The sequence below is a fragment of the Vitis vinifera genome, chromosome 17 (genome assembly GCF_030704535.1).
Source record: "Vitis vinifera cultivar Pinot Noir 40024 chromosome 17, ASM3070453v1".
In the NCBI taxonomy this organism is placed as follows: domain Eukaryota; kingdom Viridiplantae; phylum Streptophyta; class Magnoliopsida; order Vitales; family Vitaceae; genus Vitis; species Vitis vinifera.
Window position 1 is genome coordinate 6,624,183 of NC_081821.1, and position 26,201 is coordinate 6,650,383.

Genomic DNA, 26,201 nt, shown 5'->3' on the forward strand with positions numbered 1-26,201 from the left:
TTAAATTTTGTCTTGCCTGTAGGGTCTCGTTATAATATCACTTCAATATCTATATAATAAAAATAAAAAATAAAATAAGTTACTATGGGTACCCCCATAAATAGGGGTAATGGGCCTAAGGCCCTCCTCTGCATTCTCGAAGTTGGGCCAGGATTAGAGTATGGTCAGCGTGAACGACCGAGAAAGAAATGTGCTAAGATAAGACGTGGAGGAGCTAACCACCAGGAGTAGTGGGGACGGTTAGTGCAGGGAGCTATAACTGCTTGGAAGTAGCAAAGTGGATAGCGATGACGGGGAGTGAAAATGCCCCCATAGTCTCCGCACGTATCGGTAGATAAAAGGTATATGAATCCAATTGGTCGGGCCATCAAAAAGAGAGGTAAAAAAATAAAAAATAAAAATAAAAATAAAAATAAATACTCTTTGAAAAAAACTCCAACTACCTTAACCATCGAAGGAGGTTAACTCGTGGCAACACCGAGTGAGCCTTGGGTTGCAGGTAAAGGCGCGCGGCTAGCAGAGGACTGCAGTTTGGGAAATTCAGCTCCAACAACTGGCGTCATCTGTGGAAAATTACGTCGTAATATCACTCTCACTCTGAACTTGACGTATAACCTTTTTCTTTTTGTTTGGAGCTGGAAGCTAGGCAATGGGAGACAGTCAGCCGCGAGATTCGATTAGTGAGACGGCCCCTCTAAGGGCCACTGCCTCGAAAATTCTCCGTTTAGATTTTGAAAGTCGCCAATTGGAGCAGGAAAGGAGGATGGAATTTAAAACCAATAATAATCAAGTGTATTTGCACTGAGCGAAATTAAGACTAATAATGATAACTTAACTTTCTAGGGGAATTTATGTTAGGTGGGAAACTATCGGGTTTAACCCTTGGATGAGGGCTAAACCATAACCATAATTAATTCTAAATTTTGATTCACATAACATTTTTTTTGGCATTTTAGATTAAATTATGAAGAAAACATTTAAGTTATGTTTGATTTTCCAAAAATATTAAGAAAAGAAAGTAAATGTTTAAAAAAAACAATTTTTTCATGTTTAGTTTCACTGTAGAAAATATAATATATATATGTATATATATATATAAAATATAATTAAAATTAATTAAAAATTTATTTATTTTAAAATTATTTATTTTTTATATAATGAAGGGAAATAAGTGATATAAAATTGAAAAAACATATAAAATAATTTATTGACTTTAAATATATTTTTTAAAAATTTTTTTACTTTTTTATTTCTATCAACATTTTATTCACATTTTCTTTCCCCCATATTTTCCCGAATCAAATATAACCTTAAAAAAACACAAAAATTATTTGAAATTTTTTCTTATATTACGCAAATTAATCACCGTGATCAATGAATATTAGTGTTATACCTGAGGGTTATTTTTTTTTTTCCTCTCTTTTTCTGCTTGGTTCTTAAACCTTACTGTGTATCATTAGAAGTTCCCAAATTGTTTGAGCTCACTTTCTTTATTAAAAAAGAAAACCATTTGACACCAAAAAATAAAATAAAAGGGTAAAAAAGGGAATTAATGAGCAATTAAGTACAAGAATAAGGAGAGTAAAAAAAAAAAGGAAAACATGCTTAGAATTTCTCATTAAGGGGAAATAAAGCCATTTTCCTCTCGACAGATTGAACAACATTTTCCATCTTGTTAAAATTATAAAATTACAGGGACTGAATCAGCATTTTTCATGGACTGATTGTCCTCCAAACACTACCCAACTTAAGCCAGGAAATGGAAATAAAAATCAAAAGAAGAAAAATACATGATCAAGTTTCAAATCAAACACCAGTAGTTCATACATGCTTTATGATTCCTCATCTGCATCGAGTCCACCAATCCGATGTCGCCTCCTGTCAAAAACAGCTCTGAAGGACTCACGCTCTGCTCGGAGTTGCTCTTGGAACATACTTGTCCTCTTGGACCCTCCAGTATTTCCGCTTGAGGTTGAATTCTCCTCCTCACGCAACGGATTTGACTTCTGCGCAAGCGTGAGTGAGAAGCAAACAAAAACAGATTACTTAAGTTGGACTTTCAGTGGAAATAATAAGAGGAGGTTAAATCTTTCAACTGATGAGAACGGATACACACGAAACCCTAAGTATGTTTGGTTCCGAAAAATATTAAGAAAAGAAAAAAACGTTAAGAGGACAATCATTTTCTCATATTTAGTTTTATCATGCAAAATACCAAAAAAAAAAAAAAAAATCAATTATAATTATAATTCATTAGAAATTTATATATATTTTTAAATTATTTAATCTTTATATAATGAAGGAAAATAAGTGATATAAGTTTAAACAAGCATATAAAAAAAATTTGTTACCTAAACCTTTTCTTTTACTTTTTCCTTATCAAACATAGCCTGAGTTCATGTACTTGACACATGCGGCAGTCTATAAATCCCAACCAAAGGTTTGGTTCAATGACCAGGATAATTTAAAAATTGGTTAATTGTATAGAAATTGAAAATGCATAAAATTGACTAGGCAAAGCTGGGTAACCAACCAAGTTGTATCCAGCACCAGGTCCAATGACTAAAGAGTTTGCCTTCTTTGCTGTACCTATTGAGAATCCAGTATTCCCAGCCTGAATGACAGAAATTTACAATATATAAGCTACAGATAGAAATTAAGTTTTCTGATAAACAAATGTAGCAAACTCAAATCCAAACTCAAACTCAAATCTCCCAAATGCCCAATTCTATCGTCCCACCAAGCATTAAATGAAACTTATCCTCAAAATACCCCCACCACCCACATAATTTTATAAGGCATCTCAATATGTAACTCAGGTATAATTGAAGCTTATCAGCAACCTAAAGTTATATTTTTCATATACATTATGAACCCAGGATTAAATTATAATACAATAAATATGCTGCATTTGAAACATTTCATAAGAACTTCTGTCCTGCAAAGATGGGCTAGTGGGTTCCCGCATTATCAGAAAAAATAATAATAATAATTAAAAAAAAATTTTAAAAATTGAAAATATTTCATAAGAGAAAACTCAATTCTCTTAAGTTCAGAAATCACTTGATGTATAAATACAGCATTTGAACAAGAGTTACAAAATAATAACTTGATGAAGTAGGATACATACCTGGTCACCCCAATGTACAGATTTACCTCCCTTACTATATGCTTGAATTAACCCAGACAGGGCATTTAAATTTTCCTTTGGGCCTCTAGATTTTTCAGTATCATCTTCATCTAAATCATTTGACCATTTACTTGAACCTAACTCTTTCACTTCTGCCGGATGGTCTCCTTCAGCATCCCATCTCTTGCCATCCTTTGAAGAACCTATAGCTTAAAACAACAAAGTTTAGTAATGGAAAATTAGCATGGTGAAGGGTCTTATTACTAAATTTGATGTTAACATTGCCAAAGTTTTAACTAAATTTGGTGTTTGTCCTGGATGGTGACAAGAGAACTCAGGATGGATTTCCCACAGGCAATTTCTTGATGTACAAATAAGATGCGATAAGGAATCTGTTATCTCAATGACAAATTAGCCAGACAAATTAATTGCATGGCTTACACCAAAAAGAAGATTTCACTGATAGATGTTGGATAAAAAATTATTAAAACTTGTTTAAGTTTCAGTAATAAAATCCCAAGAAAACTGCCACTTAAGACCATTTTTTGGATGCTAGTATTACTCCTCACACTTCAACATTAAAATTCAATTAGACAAATTAAGCTGCAGACATATCAGATGTTTACATATTCCTATTGGAAATTTTCTTTTGCATAAATGCTTTTCCATTTCCGTATAGATTGTACATGTTGAATTCACTGATAAACTGGAACATTTCATGATTCTCATGATTCAATGAAATAGCAGCCAGACACAAAGTCACTGTTTCCATTTGTGCACCCTTCTCTATGTTTGAAACAGGTTTAACTCAAGCCATATCACAAGTAATCATTAGCAGGAAAAGCATTGGAAAACCAAGGACTAATTAATTGCATACCATCAGGTGCATAATCTTCCACAGGAGGTGCTGCGACCTTCTCAGATTTCTCTTCTTGTGATCCGGATAGACCTCCATCACAATCCCCATCCTCTGTGTCCATATCTACCTGGAAAATATGACATGAGAAATGAACTGATATCAAACTAGCTAAATTAACAGTTCTACAGCTGAAGTTCCCCAATTCTTAAGGAAGCCATAAGAAGTTGTATTGCATCAGGGTAGAAAAGGTTTCCTATCTCTTAACTAAAAAACAAATCAACCACTACCATCAGGAGCTTAGACACAAATATCATATAAATTAAAATCATAAATTTGTAAAATAAAAATCACTATAGCATAATATTTCATGCACTACTAGGACTGAAAAAGGTCAAATTCTCAGCTGTCTAAAACCCATTGGTCAAGGGAGGTCACAACTGTTGCTTTCTTGTGGATAAGGGGAAGCCATGTATATGCAGCAACTGACTGCAGAAGATAGCATGTATTTCCAGTGAAGTCTACAGGCTTGGAAGTCTAGATTGGCAAAACAAGAAATCTACAGGCTTTCCAAAAGAGGTGTCTCATCCCCCCTTTGCCTTATTGGGGATTCTAATAGATCAAACCATGACCCTAACTAATCCAAGCTGATTATGAGGGTCTACTACTACTTTAGACCACAAATTTGGCAAGGATGCTTTCAAAAAGGAAGTCAGTCCATGGACCAGATACATAATACATGTGGCTAGTGTATATATGGTCTAATCCATCCAATCCGGAATTTTATAGATGGGATGCATCTGAATAATATAAGCATTTCATCATTTTATCATAATAAGCCCTTAGACAAAATTGACTTGTCAATGGACTTGGACATCTAATGTGGTTATATGTATGTATATACATACAATGTCTTAGACACTATTGGACCAAAAATGACTCCTCATTGTGCTGCCACATGTCTAGACATTGTTCGCTTCCTTTTTCAGACATGCATGCTGGTCTGCCCATCCAAACCCATCCCATGCCCATGCACCATCATATGTAGTGTTCAAAATGGGTACTCAAGTATTTTTAGGAGTGCCTACAACATAGTACCTCCAGATATATAACTCAAGAGTTGAATAAAACTGCAACATGTGTAACTGTGGTCAATTCATGTTTGCAATGATTCTTATCGAGCCTGATTCTTACAAATCTCCATTTGCCCACACCTAAGTAGTTCATAATTGTCCTTAAATAATTCATGTGACAATCGTCAAAACAAAAAGGAGTTGTAATCTAAGTTTAAGAAAAGAATGAGAATTACATCAGATGCAATTCCCATCCCCAACAATTAAGGCATCTAAGTTTAGCTATTCAAGCATGTCAAAATAAAAGAAATGCAAAAACACTGCTCTTACTCTTGATAAACAGAAACTGAATATGAGCACTATATTTTTTACCTCCTGAATCCCGCTTTCCTTCAGATCATCCCCTTGGAATAATGACTGTCATGTCAGAAAAAATATTACATTAAAATCCAAGCACACACATCATGATAAAGTAGAAAAAGCATTTTAACTTTCTTAAACTTTCAAAAGTTAAATTCACTCCCCAATGGATTAGAGTTTCTTCCTTTATGAGACTGAGCTTGACCAGCAGTTGTTTAAACCATTTCTCTATATGGACAATGTTTTGCTGAACCTACAAATTATTTTTTTGCCCAAAATAAAATTTTCAAACCTTGGTTAAATATACCTTGATGTCCAGCTGCAAGTACATGGACGGAGCTTCTTCCCATTGTCCAGCCATCCTTTGTATGTCATCTTGGGTGAAACCATGCACATTCCTTGCTGCACAACCCTGAAATACCATGTGGATATCAACATAAATCCATAATACAGGGAGCAAAGTTGCCCTATTTATGCTAGATGAGCCATTTTTTTCCCATATACAAACAACTGGAATATAAGATATTAACTCACCGCAGGGTCCTTGTATGAAGCTTCTAAAAGGTAAACTTCATATCCCGATCTCTGACATGAAAACAAGGGAAATGAGCAAGCATCAAATAATAGACAAGAAAACTGCAAGCATCTACTCTGAGATTAAGACATAATAAATAGTAATCATAACAATAATGACAAAAATAACAATATTTATGGTAGAAAAGACAGTTTCAAATGGGCACACTAATGGAGAAAATCTTGTAGAAGGTGCTGAATGAATCAGCTTCCTCCATGAGACAGCTGAGCTCCAAGAGACAAAGGGACCCATGTTTATTCACTACCCCATGGCCATCTGGCCATTCACACTAAATAGGCCAAATGATTCAAGACCAAGCAAATCAACACCAAAAAGCTACAAGCTTAATTTGAAATTGAGCAACCCCACATAAAAATCCAGGCAGTGTGAGTCAGTGCTTGAATTGCACAAATGGAGGGCTTGCTCTCCCAACAGTGGAAAATGGTCATTTTCTTGCTCTCTCTCTCTCTCTCTCTTAACAAAATAAGTCAACACATATATGTCAATCAAAATATTAATTGATAATTTCCCAAACTTTAACCTGGCATAAAAATTTCACATGTCGTATAACTAAGTTATGAACTTGACATTCAAGAAGCCAAGTGCATATTGAACTAACTAGGTGTGATATGGGCAGCTTGGACTGGTTGGAAAAGCCACCTCCCCTTAGATTTACGTAGGAAACCCTGTATCTAGGAGGAAGCCAAACTTGATAAAATACATGGTAAGCAGCAAGAACAATATAAGAGTTGTACAGCAAGCCTGTAAAATTAGAGTGTATTATCTTCAACATGAACTCTGGCAGCACAAAAGTGGTAAACCACGGACATCCACAGTTCAAGTGGAGACCATTAATATATTTCGGAAAATTTGTCAGGAACTCCAGGTTTGAAACTAGGATGAGTAATGCATGGTTTTGGATGAAAACACTACTTCAGGTATTGATTAAGCCCCCATAAGTGAAAATCATAAGAAGATCGATAGCAATGTAACATGATTTGGTGGAGTCCCAGGCTCAAAAGAGCGAGAAGGAGACTAAATGGGAGGATAGCAGCTTGGCTAAATTTAGCAAGCTTTTGGGATTTTCAGTAGAAGGCCTGGAGAGAGAAATATTGGACTTCTTGTCCAAAATCAGAAAAAGACGGGAAAGGATCCATAGCAAAGGATTACTGGAAAAATCAAAATTTGAGAGGGAGCTCAAAAGGTTGGAATGCTCAGTCAAATACAAGGGGAATGACAAGAAAAATAGTCATCTGAAAAGTAGAGGGGGACAACTCTGTTTGTTTAATGAATCTTAAAATGTTGAGCTGGAATGTGAGGGGGGCAAATGATGTTAATAAAAGAAGAATTATTAAGTCTGTGGTTAGAAAACAGAAGGTGGATTTATTCTGTATCCAAGAGACAAAAATACAGTTAATGACGGATGGGATGGTGAAAAGCTTAGGGGTGGGGAGATTTTTAGACTGGAGATCTATTGAAGCAGCTGGGGCAGCGGGAGGTGTGCTAATTTGCTGGGACAAGAGGTCTTTGGATTTGTTGGAGTGGGAGGAGGGTCAATTCTCAATGTCCTGTAAATTCAGAACTGTGGAAAATGGGGCAATATGGGTGTTCACAGGTGTCTATGGCCCCTTTACCAAAGAGGATAGGGAGTGCCTTTGGGAGGAATTTGGAGCGATAAGAGGGCTTTGGGGGGAACCCTGGTGTGTAGGGGGAGATTTTAATGTGATTCTCTCTCAAGGGGAAAGAAGCAGGCAGGGGAGGATTACACCAGCTATGAGGAGATTTGCTCAGGTTATGGATGACCTTGAGCTTGTTGATCTTCCTCTTCAAGGTGGATCTTTTACGTGGAGTGGGGGGTTTCAAAATCAAGCCTGGGCCAGGCTGGACAGGTTTATGGTTTCACCCAGCTGGCTTGATCAGTTTAGGAATGTGACCTAGAAGAAACTATCTCGGCCTATATCGGATCACTTTCCAATCATAATTGAGGGGGGTGGTATAAAAAGAGGTCCATCACCATTCAGGTTCGAGAATATGTGGCTGAAAGTGGAAGGGTTCAAAGACCTGTTGCGGAGTTGGTGGCAGGTGATGTCAGTGAGTGGAAGGGCCAGCTATAGGCTGGCTACAAAACTAAAGGTGATTAAGCAGAAACTAAAGGTCTGGAACAGAGAGGTGTTTGGGAATCTGGAGAGTAATAAGATGGCTGCGCTGCAGCAAGTGGACTATTGGGACCAAGTGGAAGGTGAAAGGGGCCTGACAGAGGAGGAGTTGTCAAGGAAAAAAGAAGTAAAAGACGATTACGCGAAATGGGTTAAGCTGGAGGAGATACACTGGAGACAGCTCTCAATGGAGCTGTGGCTAAGAGAAGGGGATAGAAATACAGGGTACTTTCATCGAATGGCAAACGCACACCGAAAAAGGCAGACCATGGAAAAAATAAAAATAAATGGGGTATGGCTCTCAGGGGAGCAAGATGTGAGGAATGGAATAGTAGATGCTTTTCAACGGTTGTTAACGGAAGACTCGGAGTGGAAGGCAGATATAGGGGGGTTGGACTTGAATCAGATTAGCCAACAAGAGGCAGACACCTTGGAGCTTCCCTTCACGGAAAAGGAGGTCCATTCGGCCCTTATGGGCATGAATGGGGATAAGGCTCCTGGGCCGGATGGTTTCACGGGGCCTTTTGGCAATTCTGCTGGGAGTTTGTAAAGGAGGAGGTTTTGGAGATGTTCAAGGATTTCCATGAGCAAAAGGCTTTTCTCAAGAGCCTTAATACCACGTTTCTAGTCCTTATCCCAAAAAAAGGAGGAGCGGAGGAGCTGGGGGATTTCAGGCCGATCAGCCTAGTGGGCGGGCTGTATAAACTCTTGGCTAAGGTGCTGGCCAATAGGATTAAAAACGTGGTTGGTAAAGTGGTCTCTTCAGACCAGAACGCTTTTGTCATGGATAGGCAGATTTTGGACGCGTCTCTAATAGCGAACGAGGTGATTGACTCATGGAAGAAAAGAGGTGAAAAAGGTCTGATCTGCAAGTTAGATATTGAAAAGGCGTATGACAGTGTGAATTGGCAGTTTTTGATGAGGGTTATGCAAAAAATGGGTTTTGGGGTTAAGTGGAGAGAGTGGATATGGAGCTGCATTTCCACTGTTAAGTTCTCAGTATTAATTAATGGGGAACCAGCTGGCTTTTTCTCCAGCTCTAAAGGGCTGCGGCAAGGCGATCCCATTTCCCCATACTTGTTCATTATGGGAATGGAGGTGTTGAGCGCCTTTATTCGGAGGGCTGTGGAAGGGGGCTGCATTTCCGGGTGCAGGATCCAAAGGGGCAGGGGGCAGGCTGTGAATATCTCCCACCTTCTTTTTGCTGACGATGCTATAGTCTTCTGTGAGGCTAGGAAAGATGATATGACATTTTTGAGCTGGATTTTATGTTGGTTTGAAGCCGCTTCAGGGCTGAGGATAAATTTGGCTAAAAGTGAGATCATTCCGGTAGGGGAGGTGGAGGAGATCCTTGAGATGGCTGTGGAGTTGGGTTGCAAGGTAGGTCAGTTGCCTTCAACTTATCTGGGACTGCCCCTAGGTGCGCCCAATAAGGCTGTGAGCGTGTGGGATGGGGTGGAGGAAAGGATGAGGTGGAAGCTGGCCCTCTGGAAGCGGCAATACATATCAAAGGGCGGAAGAATCGCACTCATAAAGAGTACTCTGGCTAGCATGCCGCTATATCAGATGTCTCTCTTCCGTATGCCTAGGGTAGTGGCAAGAAGACTAGAAAAGTTGCAAAGAGACTTTTTGTGGGGAGGGGGAAGCACGGAAAGAAAAGCCCACCTTGTCAATTGGGAGAAGGTGTGCGTGGGTAAGGAGAAGGGGGGACTGGGGTTGAGGAAGTTAGTCCCTTTGAACAAAGCCCTTCTTGGAAAATGGGTGTGGAGATTTGCTAATGCTAAGGAGGAGATGTGGAAACGTGTCCTTGTGGCAAAATATGGGCAAGAGGAACTTGGGTGGAGGACTAAGAAGGTAAATGGAGCTTTTGGGGTTGGAGTTTGGAAGGAGATCATGAAAGAAGCTGATTGGTGTTGGGACAAAATGAACTTTAAGGTCGGAAAAGGCACCAAAATCAGGTTTTGGAAGGACCCTTGGTGTGGGGAGGTGGAGTTGGCTCATAGGTTCCCTCAACTCTTCAATGTGGCTGCCCAAAGGAGTGCCACTGTGGGGGAGTTATGGGACTACAATTCTGACCTAGGAAGTTGGAACTTAAGGTTTTCTAGGGGCTTCAATGATTGGGAGCTGAACATGGTTGATGAATTGCTACAAATCATAAGGAGTCAAAGAATCACCTTGGAGGAGGACTTGGCACTTTGGAAGGGGGGGAAAAATGGGAAGTTTGAAGTGAAGGAAGCGTATGAGCTGCTGATCAGCCATAGTACCCTGCTCTTTCCCAAAAAGGGCATTTGGGTGGAGAATGTTCCTTCCAAGCTAGTGTTTTTTGCGTGGGAAGCTACTTGGGGGAGGGTTCTCACGCTTGATAGGCTACAAAAGAGAGGGTGGCAGCTTCCTAATCGCTGCTATTTATGTGGTATGGATGAGGAAAACGTCAACCGTCTTCTTATACATTGTACAGTGGCTAGAGTGTTATGGGGGATAGTTCTTGGCTTAGTTGGAGCCCAATGGGTCTTCCCAGAAACTGTAAAGGAGGTGATTGTCAGCTGGAAGGGTTCTTTTGTGGGAAAAAAGAGGGAGAAAATTTGGAGATCCATACCGTTATTTATTTTTTGGACGGTTTGGAAGGAGAGGAATAGATTAGCATTCAGGGGGGGGGGGGGGGGGGGGGGGGGAGTTAGCTATACAGAAAGTTAAGAATTCTTTTGTTTGTAATCTATGGGGGTGGGCAAAATTGTATAGTGGTGCGGAGTCTCGCTCCCTTATAGGTTTCCTGGAGTGGATAGCCTCCAGTTAAGGGTTGGTTGGTTTTTTGTTGTTTCTTTGGTAAGCTTGTGAGGCCCCCGTCGCCTCGTATACTTCCTGTATGTTTTGCGGCGTTTTGCCTTTTGCTAATATATGTGTTTGCTTATCAAAAAAAAAAATGTAACATGATTTGGCAGTAATCATGACTCTCACATATAATAAAACAATGCTAATTTTTTATTTTATTTTTTGATAGGTAAATTTTTGTCCCCATTGGGACTTGAACCTGAAACCTCCCACAAACCCTTCCCATCCCTTAACCACTTGAGTCAAGCCTCAAGGGCAAATAAAACAATGATATTAATTTCACTCAAAAGCAACAATTTCATTTGAAATTTTATTAGAATGTCATAGCTTAAGGTAAAGAAATATCATCCATCTGTTGGAATCCACTCTTAACTTCAACCAGTTTTAAAAAACAATATTCAAAATTCTTTTAGTGGCTCAACATAAAAGCATGATGTTCAAAACATTGCTCCCCATTGTGATGAACATTCTGTGAAGGGATAGGGAAAAGGCTAAACAATATGTTTGAAGGAAAATTAGATTTTCAAGGGCTACTTTAAGCAGAAAGCTGTAAGAGCTCATCTGTAATACTGTCAAGGGCTCAAGGAAGATGTCCATGAGGTCAATTTTGATGAAAAAGCAAAGGAAGTTGTGCCATGACATGGGGTAATTTAGAAAGTACTCAAATTCGTCAATAGGTCTACATGCAATGAAATTTAGTGATCCCACAAAACGGAAGTTAATAAACTAAATATAAGCAATATGGCACATGAACACATCAGCAACAACCTGCAATCACATTTCACTTGTCACACAAATCCTTCTGGAAGTATGCCACTGGATGTTTGAGTATTCTTATGAGAATGACAATGAACAACTTGCTTTACAACAACATGTTTTTTATATATTATTAAATACTAGAAAAGAACAAACTCAGTTATCGATCATCTAATCAAGCTTCCTATTGAATCAAATGAACAATGTAAAAATAAGACCTCATAAAAGTGTGTACTCCTCCAGCTAATTGTTCTCTTCATAACACAAACTAGAAAAAGCTTGCCCTCAGAAATCTAGTAGTATGCTCCAGTTAAACCAGGAAAGAATTACGGTGCCTCAAACAAAATATGGTTTGAGCCTGTACTGATTTGTACATGCAGCATTCTAATATATCACTCCAGCATTCATGTTTTGGGCTCAATCAATTTGTTACATAAATATATGAAGAAAATAAAACAACATAAAATTTCACAAAGGGGGAAAACATTTCATGACATGGAAGACCATCCTTTATTATTTACCTTCACAATGACTACTAGAACATCTTTAATTATGCACTTCCTCCTAGACTACTCTCTTTTCCCCTTTGGGATTAGAAACAACAAAATAATTGTTCTCTAAAAAGGATAATGAAGGGCAACAAAATGGGGGCGGGGGGGAACAAAGAAGAATCTGCTCCACCATATAACCAAAACTAACTATACAGCCCTATGGATGACACCAACTGCCCAACTCCTCCCATGGCTAAACAATCAACAACGTGATTTGCTAATTGCAGGCCTAACTGAAAGGGCAATCCACTCCACTTGCAATATCCACTATTTGACAATCATACATCATCCTTCCATGGACATCTCTCTCTTTTAGACACATAAAAATGGGAAACCCCCCCCCCCCCCCCCCCAACAAGAAATATTGAAGAAACTCACAGTCCTGCTGCAAACTCTCCACCAGTGCTCGAATCTCTGCCTCAATAACCAGACCCTTCTTGCAAGTTTGGAATGAGCTTTCAACTATGATCCATAATGATGTCTAATCATACATCCAATCCCTAACTCTACTACCCAGTGAACACTCATCAAAATTTAATTTTGCAGAACCCACAGGAGGCAGATCCTATTCTAAACACTTTCCACTAGTAGATGAGACAGAACACCAATACCTTTCTTCTTAAGACAGCCCTTTATATTCTAATATATCCTTAAGGATTTTCAGCTTTCTCAATGTGATGCATAGAAGTGAACTAGGATGTCTGCACAACATTATGACTGTTGGAATACTAAGGAATTGACGAATTATTTTTTAACTCATGGAGCCATAAAAGGGATTTTGATGTAATGCTGATAGGAATGCTTGACTAAAGGCATACAAGACAAATCAAAAGTATTCTCATTTTTAGACATTGATAATATTATAAATTAAGGGAAGGTAAACACTAATGACAAGTTGCAATTGAGAAGACCCTACAAAGCCCTCTGTCCTCAATGGTGCATTCTTTGCAAAGGAAATGGAGAGTCGATTGACCACCTTTTTCTTCATTGTCCCGTTACCATTGGACTTTGGCACAGGTTGTTCAATCTAGTAGGTGTGAGTTGGGTCCCTCCAAGGAGCATTGAGGACATGTTGGTTATTTCTTTTAAAGGCTTGGGGAACTCATTAAGAGGCAAGACACTTTGGCAAATTGCTTGCCTTACTTTGATTTGGATGGTGTGGCAAGAAAGGAATAATAGAATCTTTGAGGATAAAGGGAGAACGGAAGAGATGGTTTGGGTTTTGATCCGGTTTTATTCTTCTCTATGGGCTTCTTGTACGGAAGCTTTTAGAGGAGTTCCTCTAAGCATTCTACAACTCAATTGGATTGGTGTTTGCGTTTCAAGAGTTTGAAGATTGCTGGTGTTTCTTTTGTTTTTAGTGTTCTATTGTTGGGTGTTTTTCCTTGGTTTTTGTGTAGGAAGGACCTCTCATCCTTCCCTTGGTTTTTTTCTCTTTCTTTTGTCTCTTTTTTCTCTCCTGTATTTGTTCTTTTATTAATATAATCTTCTTCGTTTCTGATCAAAAAAATAAAAATAAAAAATAAAAAAATAATATTATAAATTAAAAAAATGGCAATTACGATATATACCTTTCAGTGAAATTAATTTTAGTACTTACAATCGCTCAGTCCCAAGGTTAGAGACTCAAGGGCAGTACTTATCAAAGTAAAGATCCGCACAGGCAAAGTTAAGTATTTAAGGCTGGATGATTGAAATATGCAAAACCAATTTAACCCAAAAAAGCAACATTTTAACAGGTAGCATCTTTAATATGCAATGCTAAGAACATGTTTGGTACACATAATAGGTGAAGAAAAGGAATTGGGACTAGTTATTCCACTGTTTACTATCTCCTGTATTCCAATGAATAACTTTCAGATGTTTTTAAGGAGTAGCAATTCCCTTTCAAAACCCAAGGTATAATCCTTAATTTTAAGGAATAGCTATTCCATCCACGTAATCTTATGGACTTCAGGTTTAAGAATACAGGCCTTAATGGGTGAATAAAAAATTTAAAATTTAAAAATAAAATTTAACAACTTTAAAATTTAAAAAGAATAGAAATATGGATAAACTTATAAATTCTTATTACTTTCAAAAATTTTAAATTAATTTTTATTTTTAATTTCTAAATTTTTAATTACAGTCTTCCTTAAGTTAACATGATAACCGTCTTTAAAAGATCAAGGAACGACTCAACAAATCTGAAATAAGGAAATGACCTAAGACCATATCTCCCAAGCGATAGGACAATTGATAAGCATGTTATTCACAGACTCCTCCCTCCCCTTACACAAGCAATACCAACTAACCATGTTCCAAACTCTTTTTTTTTTATCAGAAACAACAATCTATTAAATTAAGTTAGGTATCAAGAAGTACTAAAAAGGGATGAAGACTCCCAAAAAACAAAAAACTAAACAAAAGGTATGTTGGAACCTTCAAAGTACCAAGTAAACCTATGCAACAGTAAAGTACCACATGGGAATATACAAAAACAAATCACAGCTCTGAAAATGAATAATTTCCTCTCAAGCGATCACTCCTTACCAACCCACACCTTTCAAACTACACACCGAAAACCAATCAAGTTAAACCACACCATGTTCCGAACTCTTGGCTTGGAACTCATTTAAAACCAAAATTTCCTCTCTCATACTAGAAATTAAGAAGTGTATTGATTTTTAAAAAAATTTTTGAAAAACATGCGAATGCTCAAAACATTCAGCAGATAATTTGGTACATTCATTAAAAACACTCATAATGGCCTAACATTACATGTATATCAAATACTAATCATCCTTAGGCCCATTGAAATGCACCCCCCCAGATATGACAGACATTTGAATTGGGCCCTTAAGAAACCCAAGAATCCTACAATTGTTTGGAACTTTTTAATACATTCTAAAAAATTTCTAAAATTTGCATTCCAGTATTTCAACTCATTACAAAACTGTATTTCGATGTAAATACAAAAAAGCATTTCTAGAATTAAAGGTTAGGAAGTCAAAACATAGAAAGTTGTTGGTAGAACTAAAAAAAGGAGAAAGTAAAGAAGCAACCTACAAGCCAAAACAATTTTTTGGTCAAAGAGACCACTAGTCAACAATTTAAGCAGTGGGGAAGTTAACTGCTTTTAAATCCAAACAAAGACAGCAAGTGCATGCAGTATATTAAAAGGATCTGCAACCAATTGCAAGCAGATCAATATATGAAGTTGAGGAATCGCAGACCTTCAAGCTATTCCCAGGAAACACAAAATGAGAACAGAAATACTTGCAGAGATGTTGAGAAAGAGAATTGAGGGTATACCTTTGCAGTTGCCCAAAATTGAGCAAAATCAGCTACCCGCAGATTGCGGTCATCCACTAAGACGAGGCACACATACCAGCAACAAATGGGTCAATTGTCGAACAAACTGCATCTTGTGGTTAGTGAAAATGAAGGCAGTGTGCAGGCACTGCATTGCCACTTAATCTATAAAGAAACTATTGAAACAAGCTAGCATAATGGTAAGAACCCTTCATTAGTTTATCTTCTTTTATACCTAAGGTTTAAATTTTATTGAAAAAAATAGGAAACCCATTCAGTTTCCTGAATTAAACAAAGTCCAGGAAGGTTTAGACAAGCTAATGATCTATAGAAGAAAAATGACTGAAAAATAAGCAATCAATTACAAAAGTTGGCACTTCTTAACATCAGCAAACCAAAACAAACCATGTCACCAAATTGACTAAGATATTTTTCAACAAATAATGCAAGTGATTCCATCCCAAAAGAAATGAAGATCTAAACAACAATCAGAACTTTGCAAATGGCAACAATATAAAGAATGAAAAACAATAAACAGTAAACAATGCAAACATTCCTATTTCAGTTAATCTGGAAGTTCCATTATAGAAGATTCATACCAATTATGAAGGTGAACACTCCCTCCTCAAGGGTCTTCTTAAATGCTTTCAACATGCTTGCTCGATATGCCTGTTGTAGAGACATAACATCAAGGCTTGAAACAATAAAAATAACATCTTACAATAGGCAAATATTTAATAGATATTCATGCTAAGTCATGCAAACAAACATTTCAAAAAATTTAACACCAAAGGAATTTCACAGTGTGTTATAGGAAGTGCTTTGAGGACCGAAGGACAATTACAAACACAAATTAAAGCACCAACAACTGAACATAAATGAATACTTACAGTCATGCTGCAAAAAGACCTGTTTACTAATCTCATTTGGCATGTATTAGAGGCATAAGGAAAATGGTACACTTAAGACATGAAATCAGATATAATGCAACACACAAATCATTCATTGTTCAGTATTGCAGAATCACTTACATAAACAAAATCTATATTGTATTTTTTTAGTTCATGTTTCACAAATTGGGAGCCAATCATAAATTTCATATAAACTAAAACCATTCACAATAGTTGTACCTATCAAAAGAATTATTCCCAGTGGTTGTAGTTATTAAAGTAGGATATATAGATGGTACTCAAAATGCTCCTAGGTCAAAAAACTCTAACTGCATAATATATGGGTAGGTGTTGTTCATGTCTGTCTCCAGAAACAAAGGAAAAAATGGTAGCATCTTTGCCAAGTAGGCTCAAGCAAAACAAATCCATAATTGACAACGAAAATATGGGTCAGAAAACCCATCATCCATGGGCATAATAACAACTGAAACATGATATAACTTGCTTGAAAAAAACAATGTGAAATTAGGTAAACACATAGTTGTTAAAAACTTATGATACACGATACAATACAATTTTTTATAGAAATCGATATGTATCACAATCCATACTTATTTTAAAGTGTATCTCACAACAGATATATGATACACAATATAATGTAATATTATGATACAACAATACATACATCTTTAATTATTTTCTATAATTTTTTTAAAAGAAATCAAATTAATTATTTTTTATTAAAAGAATTTATTATATTAATTGTTTAAAATATACTAAAAGATTAAAAATTTATCATAAAAATGAGAAATAGGTAAAATAATCTTATATGAAAATCTACATTCTTTTTTTTTTTTATCAATAAGTATAAGATTGTATTGCAAAGAGGCGCTAAAGAAGCGACCCACCAAATTACAGTATAAAGGGACTTACCCCCTTACAAAAGGGCCCAAACATCAAAGGACAAGGCAAAACAAAAAAACCTCTCCCTTAACGCATACACACCCAGTCTATAAAATCTATTTTTTTTTTTTTTTTTTGATAAGTAAGCGAATATATTAACGAAGGCAAAAGCCAAAGAGCATACAGGGAGTATACAAGGCTACAAACCCTTAACCAAAAAACAAAAGAACCCCACCCCTACTTGGAAGCTATCCACTCCAAGAAACCTATAAGGGAATTCGACTCCATATCAATGTACACTTTAGCCCAACCCCAAAAATTATACACAAACGAAGTCTTTAATTTCTGAAAGGCTAACACACCCCCTTTAAAGGCGAGCCTATTCCTCTCCTTCCAAATTGTCCAAAAAATGAAAAGCGGGATGGACTTCCACACTTTCTTTCTTTTTCTCCCCACAAAAGAGCCTTTCCAACTACTAAGAACCTCAGTCTATAAAATCTATTAAGGTCGAAGGACCATCTTTTATCCACAATTTGGATTCCAACCACAAAAGATGCTTTCAGCCTTTGAATGGACGGCTCACAATCCTCAAATGCAATTGAATTTCTAGCCTTCCAAATAACCCAAAACAAGCATAACAGTCCCAATTGCCACGTCACCTTCCTTTTCTTTCCCACAAAAGACCCCCTCCACCCTAAAAGGGTTTCCTTGACCGAACGGGGGAAAACCCACGAAACACCAAAAAAGGAAAGGAACACCATCCATACTTCCCTCGTTTTTTCACAATGGATAAGAAGGTGATCAATTGTCTCCTCACTCTTATGGCAAAGAAAACATCTATTTGCCATAACCCAACCTCTCTTTTGCAAGCAATCCAAGGTTAGAACTCTCCCCCAAGAAGCCTCCCACGCAAAAAAGCTCAATTTGGGCTGCACACAAGAGTTCCATATAATTTTTGAAGGGAAAAAAGCAGGAGACCCCGGCTGCATAGTCCTATACAAAGATTTCACCGAGAAATCCCCATCCTTTAAAAATCTACTTTCTTGTTGTCAAATGCTATATTAGAAGTCAAGTAAGTTAGTTTTTACAATGAATATTAGAGAATTTTTATTTGAATGGTTTAAGTATTGACAATGAAAATGATGGTAATTGGTGAATAAATTTTTTTACTTGATATGCTTCTTTTTTTTTTTTTCCTTTTTTGGTGGAAAAGGAATGATGACAAATCTAAGAAGCTAGAACTTTGAAGAATTTGGAACAAAAAATCATTGCTAAAAATTGAAGAAGTTCATTTTTGTGGATTATGTGATGAATTTATATATTAAAGTCATATTTTGTTAATTTGAACTTATCAAAACTCTAACAATATGCCTAACTACAATTTGGAACAAAAAATCATAGCTAAAAATTGAAGAAGTTTATTTTTATGGATTATGTGATGAATCTATACATCAAAGTCTTATTTTGTTAATTTGAACTTTTCAAAACTTTAACATTCAATCTTTTCATATGATATGATATATTTTAACTCTTTAGATCCTAATATCTTCTATAATATTGATCATATATTATTGTGTATTTCATACTTTCTATAAATATACACACATCTATATTTTTTCTATTTATTTTTCACTATATAAAAACACTTATGATACACTATACGATACAATATACAATATAGAAAAATAGAAAAACGATAGATGATACATTTTACGAGTTAACAACTATGGGTAAACAGGTTTAAGATGAAAAATCAAACCCATGAGATGGTTCAAGGCAATTAGCAAACTCAATTAAATTATTTAGCAGCAAACCATCAAGGAAAAATACAAAACAAAAGAATTGAGGAGTTCCCAGTTGACCCAACAAAATATTTTCATCAGAAGATCATGGCTTCATGGTCGCCACTGTAAATAATCCAATTATAATTTATCTAGTACAAGCTAATCTTATTCTCTGGAAAATATTCTCCAAAGTGAACAATGCTTTTCTCAAAACTACTAGGAAAATCGTCTTCATCAAAGATCAGTTTATGTTTTAGTCATTGTCATATTTTCTATCTTTTTTTCCAAGTAATGCTGAGCTCGGCCAAATCAAGCTCAGAAGCATAGGCTACAGCAATGTCCAGCCATTGTCAAGACCCAAATTTTTTTGGATAGGCAAATAAAAGCAACACCTAGAAAAAAGCGCACCAAGGTACATAAGTCAAATACAGAGGACGCCAAAAAGCAAAAATGCAAAGGTAAGGGCAACAAAAACAAGAGCCCCTTCATGAAGACACTAACCAATCCATAAAATTAACATGGTTAGGGAACTCTCATCTATGTACAACCAAACCCATAACAAAAGGTTACAAAGAAATGAGAGTTTTAGTTCTTGATCAGACATTTTTATGCTTTCAAATGATCTTCAGTTCCTCTTCTTCCATTGTGTGACTTACGTCCAAAAAAGACACAATAGGACAACCTTCCAGATCATTGTCAAGATTTGTTGGGATATAGTAAGTAATAATAAAACATTTTACGTTGCAACAGATTTCTCCTTCTGATCAAGTGAAAACTACAAAAAGATAAAGCTGGAAATACAAAGAAACATCATAGTAGATAGACCAAACAACTAAATTTCTAACATTCAAGAGAAAATGACAAGTAGTACCTCTTCCATTTCAGGTTCATAACAATACTCCATGACCTTCTTCACAATTGGTTTCTTGCCTCTAGCTGAAAAAGATTTCATACTCTCGCTCTCCTCAACCTTTATAGCAAAAAGCAATACTTAATTTACATAAACAATACTGTCTACACCTTACAATAAAAATTACAAAACGTACACATATGATCTGTAAAACAAAGAGCAGCCAGGAAAAAAAAAATTGAGGATCAGAGTCAAGTCACCTATGTCAAAGATCAACAAGGCATGAAACCAAACACAAACCTTTTCAACTTCAGTCATGAAATAATCATCCATGGAATAAATTCGCGGAGCATCGCCACCGCTTTCAACCTCAAGGTCACGTAACATCTTAGCTAAGTAGCTCTTTCCACTACCTGAAGGTGTCACACATGCAATAAGTTTTCCATAAAAACTGTCACACACGCTGTAATTAAAATGAAATCTTCAATGCCTTTAATCACATATTCATGCTTATAATAATATCATAATGCATTCTAAAGTTTTTATTTGTAGATATAGATCATGCATTCATCTTAGAAATTATAAAGGAAAAGAGATCTAATGATCACCTTGGCCAAAAAAAGCTCTCCTACAGAAAATATAGATATTACTATCTGGTTTCACCAAACTTTGTAAAAAGCATCTCATAACATCTCCTTCCTCATTATCATAAGGAAAATCCATAGAGGTACAAAAGAATAAAGAAATTCTAGTATCTTGTAGATGCACCAATCAAGGGAGATGAGGAGCAAAATTTGCAAATATAGCAGTTTTATAGATCGTATTTACCCCATCAAAGAATACAACAAACTATGAATTATGACCCAGATTTCTTCACATAGCATGTGCCCTAGTCTGTTAGAAACTTTTGAGAACAAAGGAAGCAAAAAAACTGTTCAAGTTCCCAAAAACACTCCAAATCCATGCTTTAAAAAAGTAAGAGTTGCTTATTTACAATTGAAGCAAGTATGATAATTCCTGCTCATACTGGTAAATATTAGCTGAAACTAATTGAAGCCTCAGCTCAGGAGAAATAAACAACAATACCACTTAAAAAATCATGGATTTGGATTTGGTCAAGTGACGAATCCGGTCAAGCCTCAACAAGGTTATTCAAATTTTACTCAAATGAGGAATCTGGTCATGCCTATGCATCTATGCAGTTTTATAAATCCAAGCAATAAGAAACCAAGGCCATAAATAGCTACATGATTCGTTTTGGAATAATGTACTTGGGCAAGCCCCCTTTTCATTATGCAATTCTCAGTATATTTCTTTTTGTTTGCCTATCAGGAAAAAAAAATTATTAGTTTTGAACTGATGTTTTGTATAATTAGTGTTTGCATAATATCTTGTACATTGATTTACCAATGAAATATTTTTGGTTCATATAACAAAGTTTTGGTTCCACAAGTTCCAAAACCTACTACTTTACCTATCAAAAAAAAAAAAAGTTCCAAAACCTACTACAAACAACCCCTTCTCTTCAAGTTCAAATTGTTGCCTTACCAAGTGTTGGGCATATGGATCTCCGGTGTATTTACAATTTTTTTCCAAGCCCATCGCTACATCTAAACATGTGTTAACCCATACAGTACATTTCCAGATTTTTTCCAACATTTTGTAAGTTATGACAATTCTATTAAGTATCAATAAATTTCCATTTCTTCACTCCTAGCAGTTAAAAACCATAATTTTTTTATGGAAAAACTAACCCCAAGATGAAATTTTGAACCATACCCCTCCCTATTGTATTCCTACATAGCCAATGGATAAGTAAACACGGAATATATATATATAAAGCACATGAATAGAAAAGCTACCTGGAAGACCTCGAAGAATTATCACAACATGATCAGGACGGCCAACTCGATGTGGCTGCTTAAATAAGTGGGAAGCATCAATAGAATTAGGCTTCTCTGAAGACGGATGCTTGATCAGGTAGGGTTGACCTTCTGCCAAATATTGCTTAGAAGATGTCCCACGGATATCCTGAGGTTCCTAAAAACATAGAAATGAAGAAGTTTAGCAAGACATAATGTATTGTAGGTAGATAAAATGACAAGGACATCAAATTTAAGAACCAAACAATGAGCCTCCACATCAAACAATGAAGATACTTTTCTCTTATCAGAAACTACATTTTTATATGTATTAAGCAAAAGAAAGACATATAAGAAGGATGAGAGGCCACTGAGAGGTGAAACAGTACATGAACAAGGAGGCTAGAAACGGTTGGGAGAGAAGAAGTTCCTTATAAAAATCAACCGCAAACTTAAGAGGACGTAAAGTTCAAACAAAGTCAACCAGAGAGATGGATCCTCTCTTGGTCAACCAATGGGCTTCCTGCTTTGCTGATTCAAGCTTCCAATCAAACAATAAATGTACTGTTTAACAATGGTCAGAAAAACACATGCAATTCTAGGGAACAGGAACTCCAATCCTATTTTATGAAGAAAGAAAAAATCCCAACGCTACTACTGAAGAATGGACAATAGTTTCATATGATTCAAGGACATAAAGGTGAAAAAAAAGCAAAAACAAGGACCAACTACAGGGCAACAATATTTGTCCTGTTTCGATTTCATATTCAGTTTTGTTACTCTAAGAGCCTTAAGGTATAAAATACAACCAAGATCTTGTACAGATTCTATACTAACTGATGTAGTTTACCACTACAAGCAGAAAACTTGTTCAGAGCCCACAATGACTAATGCAGCTTATGACTCTCCAATTAAGAACAAACTGACCAGCATTATCCCTTTATTTTCAAAAGTTTCTTTGATAAAGTAATCATTTATGAGTTCTCAGTACAAGTACATGCCTAAAAACAGCATTTTCCATGGACTCTATTGTACTTGATATGAACAAATAACAATGATGAATGGCTTAAAATATACATGACAGACGCAACAGCTGAGCAGCACCAAAGTGAATAAAAAGCATACAAGTCAGTAGCTATACCTCTGTAGCAAAGCCAGTTGAGGCATGTAGATGTGATTTATTATGAAAATAGGGTTGCGACAAGGAGTTGGCTCCAGGAACTGGAGGGTATGATGATGGTGCCATAGCCAAAGAACCAGCAGGAACTGGAAAGAGTGGAGAGGATTTCATGGGAGCTGAGGATGAAGTTTTTGATTTTGATGAAGTATGACCTGGCGGGTCCACTGGAAGAGGTGGTGGCGGAGAGGCAGGAAGTGGAGGCTGGACATGAAATGACCGGGACGCCTGCATCTGACTCAGGCCTTCGGAAACTATGTTACTACCAGTGTGGATTGGCAAGTAACCACCTTGTCTGTGACTACCATATTGAGCTCCTAGAGGTGAATTTTGATGTAAAACTGTACCCTGATTGCCCTCCTGTGATGGAAATCTAACTTCAAATGACTGTCTCACATCACTTAGCTGTACATGGGATTGGAAATCTTGTTTCTGCTTAACTGGATGTTCAAATGTGTAAGGCTGCCCAGGAAGATTGTTAGAAGCACCATCCCCTGCTAGACTATCTCTCTTTTCATGGTATGGTACACTCAAACCTGACGACACCTGCCAATTTGGTATATGGGAATACGGAGGCTCCTTCACTGACATGGAATTCTTAAGCTGAAGATGTTGAAGATTGTGACCATTATAGTTCTCATTCTGAACTTCAAGAATGGGATAAGGCCCATGTTGTGATGAATGGGATAGCCCAACATTGTCGGAAACCCTAGTGGGGAGACCATTATGTCCATAGGTTGGCAAAGAAGGATGCGGAGGATGCTCATTTTGAAAATATTGAGATTGCTTCAGTCCTTCATTTTGAGAATGGACTCCATCACCCTCATTTCTGAAAACACTATGGTCTACATTAGACTGAAATCCATTTCTATTAATCTGCATATATTGTTGTCCAAAGGTCGAACCATGTTCCTCTCTAAAAGATGACCCTTCTCTTTCAACAGAACCAAACCCTGCGTCATGAATATTGTTCATCTGAATTTCACCCCTACAGCCCCGGAAGTCATCAAATTTTCCACGATCCACAACTTCGCTGTTCCCGAAATTCCTCTCTGAAGTTGAGTTTTCATGACTATACTCTTTAATTTCGCCATTAAAACCCGCACTAATTCCCAAGCCCGACACTGTCCCACCATGTGGCACACCACTAGAGGCGCCCCCATGATCGCGTATCAACTTCAACCTTCGCTCATCCTCCGACATAACCCTTGTTGGATTTAAATGATAATCATTCGAAAAAGAACCCGAAGCCGTCTCATCAAACCTCATCCTCTTACTATTTCTGTCACCTCCACTCAGAAAATCATTCTTACCATAATCATAAACCGTCGATCCAAACCCATCCCTATGAACCCCACCAATCTGAGGCTGAAATGGAAATTGCACATACGCATCCCTCTCTAAATTAGGGTTTCTATTCCAAAATCGCGGATCCCCATACCCATCGTTCGGGTAACCCACAAACGGGTGTGCACGATTATCAATAAGCGGATCCAAAACAGGTCTTTGAAATAACCGATTGTTCTCCAAAGAAAATCTTGGGTATTGATCAAGTGAGGGATGTGGAGGGCAGAATGGAAAGTGAGAAATTGAACAGATAGGACAGATATTACCTTGAATTGGTCGAGGCCGCCATTGATGGTCCATTTTTCGAGCTTAAGGATCGAAACCCGGAGAAGATGAAGATGATCAGAGATATCGCATTAGGTTTTTGAAGAATGATTCTAGGGTTTTCGCATTGCAGCAACTCCAGATTTATGGCAGTTTGATAATGTTTATATTTAGTAACAATTATGTCTCGATTAAAAATGTAGATAAAAATAATTTCAAAATTACAAACTTCAAAAAAAACAAAAAAAAACACACACACACACACTAGCCAGTGATTTAAAAATAGTAATTTTAAAAAATAAAGTAAAATAGAAAACAATTTTCAAAAAACAAGTAATAGTTGTTTTTATTAGTTTTTAAAAATAAAAGAAAAATATAAATCTATTCAATTGTATTTTCTAAAACTTGTTTTTAAAAGTTATTTTTTATTTTTTTATTTAAAATAAGTTTCAGAAAATATAATTAAACAAACCTTGATTCTCTTGTAAAATATTTAAAATATTTGAAATTGTTTGCAAGAATGATAAGTTTAATGAAAAGAGTTGTTTATCTTTATCAACAATTATGTCTTGATAAAACAAATAAATAAAAATAATTCCAAAATTATAAACTTTACATGAACAGGGTATCCAGACACACCCTCCGATGGTTTTGTTAGTCATGACTCAAAAGATTAAAGCTCTGTCTTCCTTTTTAATGGTGGGAAGACTTTTTGGCCCGTCATGATGCCTCTAGGTGGTGGCAGGGCCATCATCACCCTACAGGCGGTTGTCAGAGATTGTGGGAGGCGACTTGTCATCATTCCTATCCTTTCACTCTGCAAACGGCAAATGACGTAGCAAGGCTTGCTCACTTCAGTCAATGATCCGGACAACATATCCAGATAGGATATGCTATCGTCCGGATGTGATGTTCACGAGTGTCATGTGCTTCTCCCTGAGGGAGTCCGGATAGGGGAGCACGACACGTGTTCTCCTGGGGAATCCGGATGGAGTTGCTTCGGACAGCGATGCGCGCCACGTGTCATCAGGGGGAGGGGTCCCTACAATGCCCCCCTTTTAACCTGTCGATTTTGCCCGGGTATAATGGGGGCAACTGCCAAGTGGACGCACGCTTTCAACCAAGATTGAGTTCTGGTTCAGTCTTCCCTGCAAAAATGTCCGGACAGGGTGTCCGGACACACCCTCCAATGGTTTTGTTAGTCATGACTCAAGAGATTAAGCTGTCGGCCTTTTTTAAGGATAGCAAACTTACCTTCCTCCTTGTGTGAAGGTCCTTTTATATGATGTCAGAAGCTCTGTCTTCCTCTTTAATGGTGGGAAGACTTTTTGGCCCGTCATGATGCCTCTAGGTGGTGGCAGGGTCATTATCATCCTACGGACGGCTGTTAGAGATCGTGGGAGGCGATTTGCCATCATTCCTGTCCTTTCGCTCTGCAAGCGGCGGAACGTGGGTTGTGGCAGACTGTCGGAATGACGTAGCAAGGCTTGCTCACTTCAGTCAATGATTCGGACAACATATCCGGATAGGATATGCTATCGTCCG

The 26,201-nt window shown here is 37.0% G+C and overlaps 1 protein-coding gene across 2 annotated transcripts; it reads right to left on the reverse strand.

The window, feature by feature from the left end:
• Positions 1-1,590: 1,590 nt before the first annotated feature.
• Positions 1,591-24,818, reverse strand: LOC100265726 (uncharacterized). Of its 2 annotated transcripts, none has more exons than XM_010665097.3 (13): positions 23,010-24,818; positions 21,869-22,046; positions 20,307-20,419; positions 20,028-20,126; positions 16,179-16,248; positions 15,580-15,635; positions 5,954-6,004; positions 5,727-5,831; positions 5,432-5,476; positions 4,008-4,116; positions 3,131-3,333; positions 2,534-2,614; positions 1,591-2,006 (listed from the first exon to the last, which is right to left on the reverse strand). In XM_010665097.3, exons 1-13 carry the CDS (start codon positions 24,690-24,692, stop codon positions 1,833-1,835), a joined length of 2,967 nt encoding a protein of 988 aa, XP_010663399.1. In that variant the 5' UTR covers positions 24,693-24,818; the 3' UTR covers positions 1,591-1,832. The 2 variants fall into 2 exon arrangements, with proteins under 2 accessions (XP_010663399.1, XP_010663398.1); XM_010665096.3 differs by having other exon boundaries at positions 3,131-3,339.
• Positions 24,819-26,201: the final 1,383 nt, after the last annotated feature.

Excerpts from the sequence above, each read along its gene's own strand:
- LOC100265726 (XM_010665096.3), bottom strand. The coding sequence starts at position 24,692 with ATGGACCATCAATGGCGGCCTCGACCAATTCAAGGTAATATCTGTCCT. Across the intron at positions 20,420-21,868 it reads AATTCTTCGAGGTCTTCCAG|GTAGTGGAAAGAGCTACTTA; the intron begins GTAGCTTTTCTA and ends TGACACCTTCAG. Across the intron at positions 2,007-2,533 it reads CTGGTGCTGGATACAACTTG|AAGTCAAATCCGTTGCGTGA; the intron begins GTTGGTTACCCA and ends ACGCTTGCGCAG.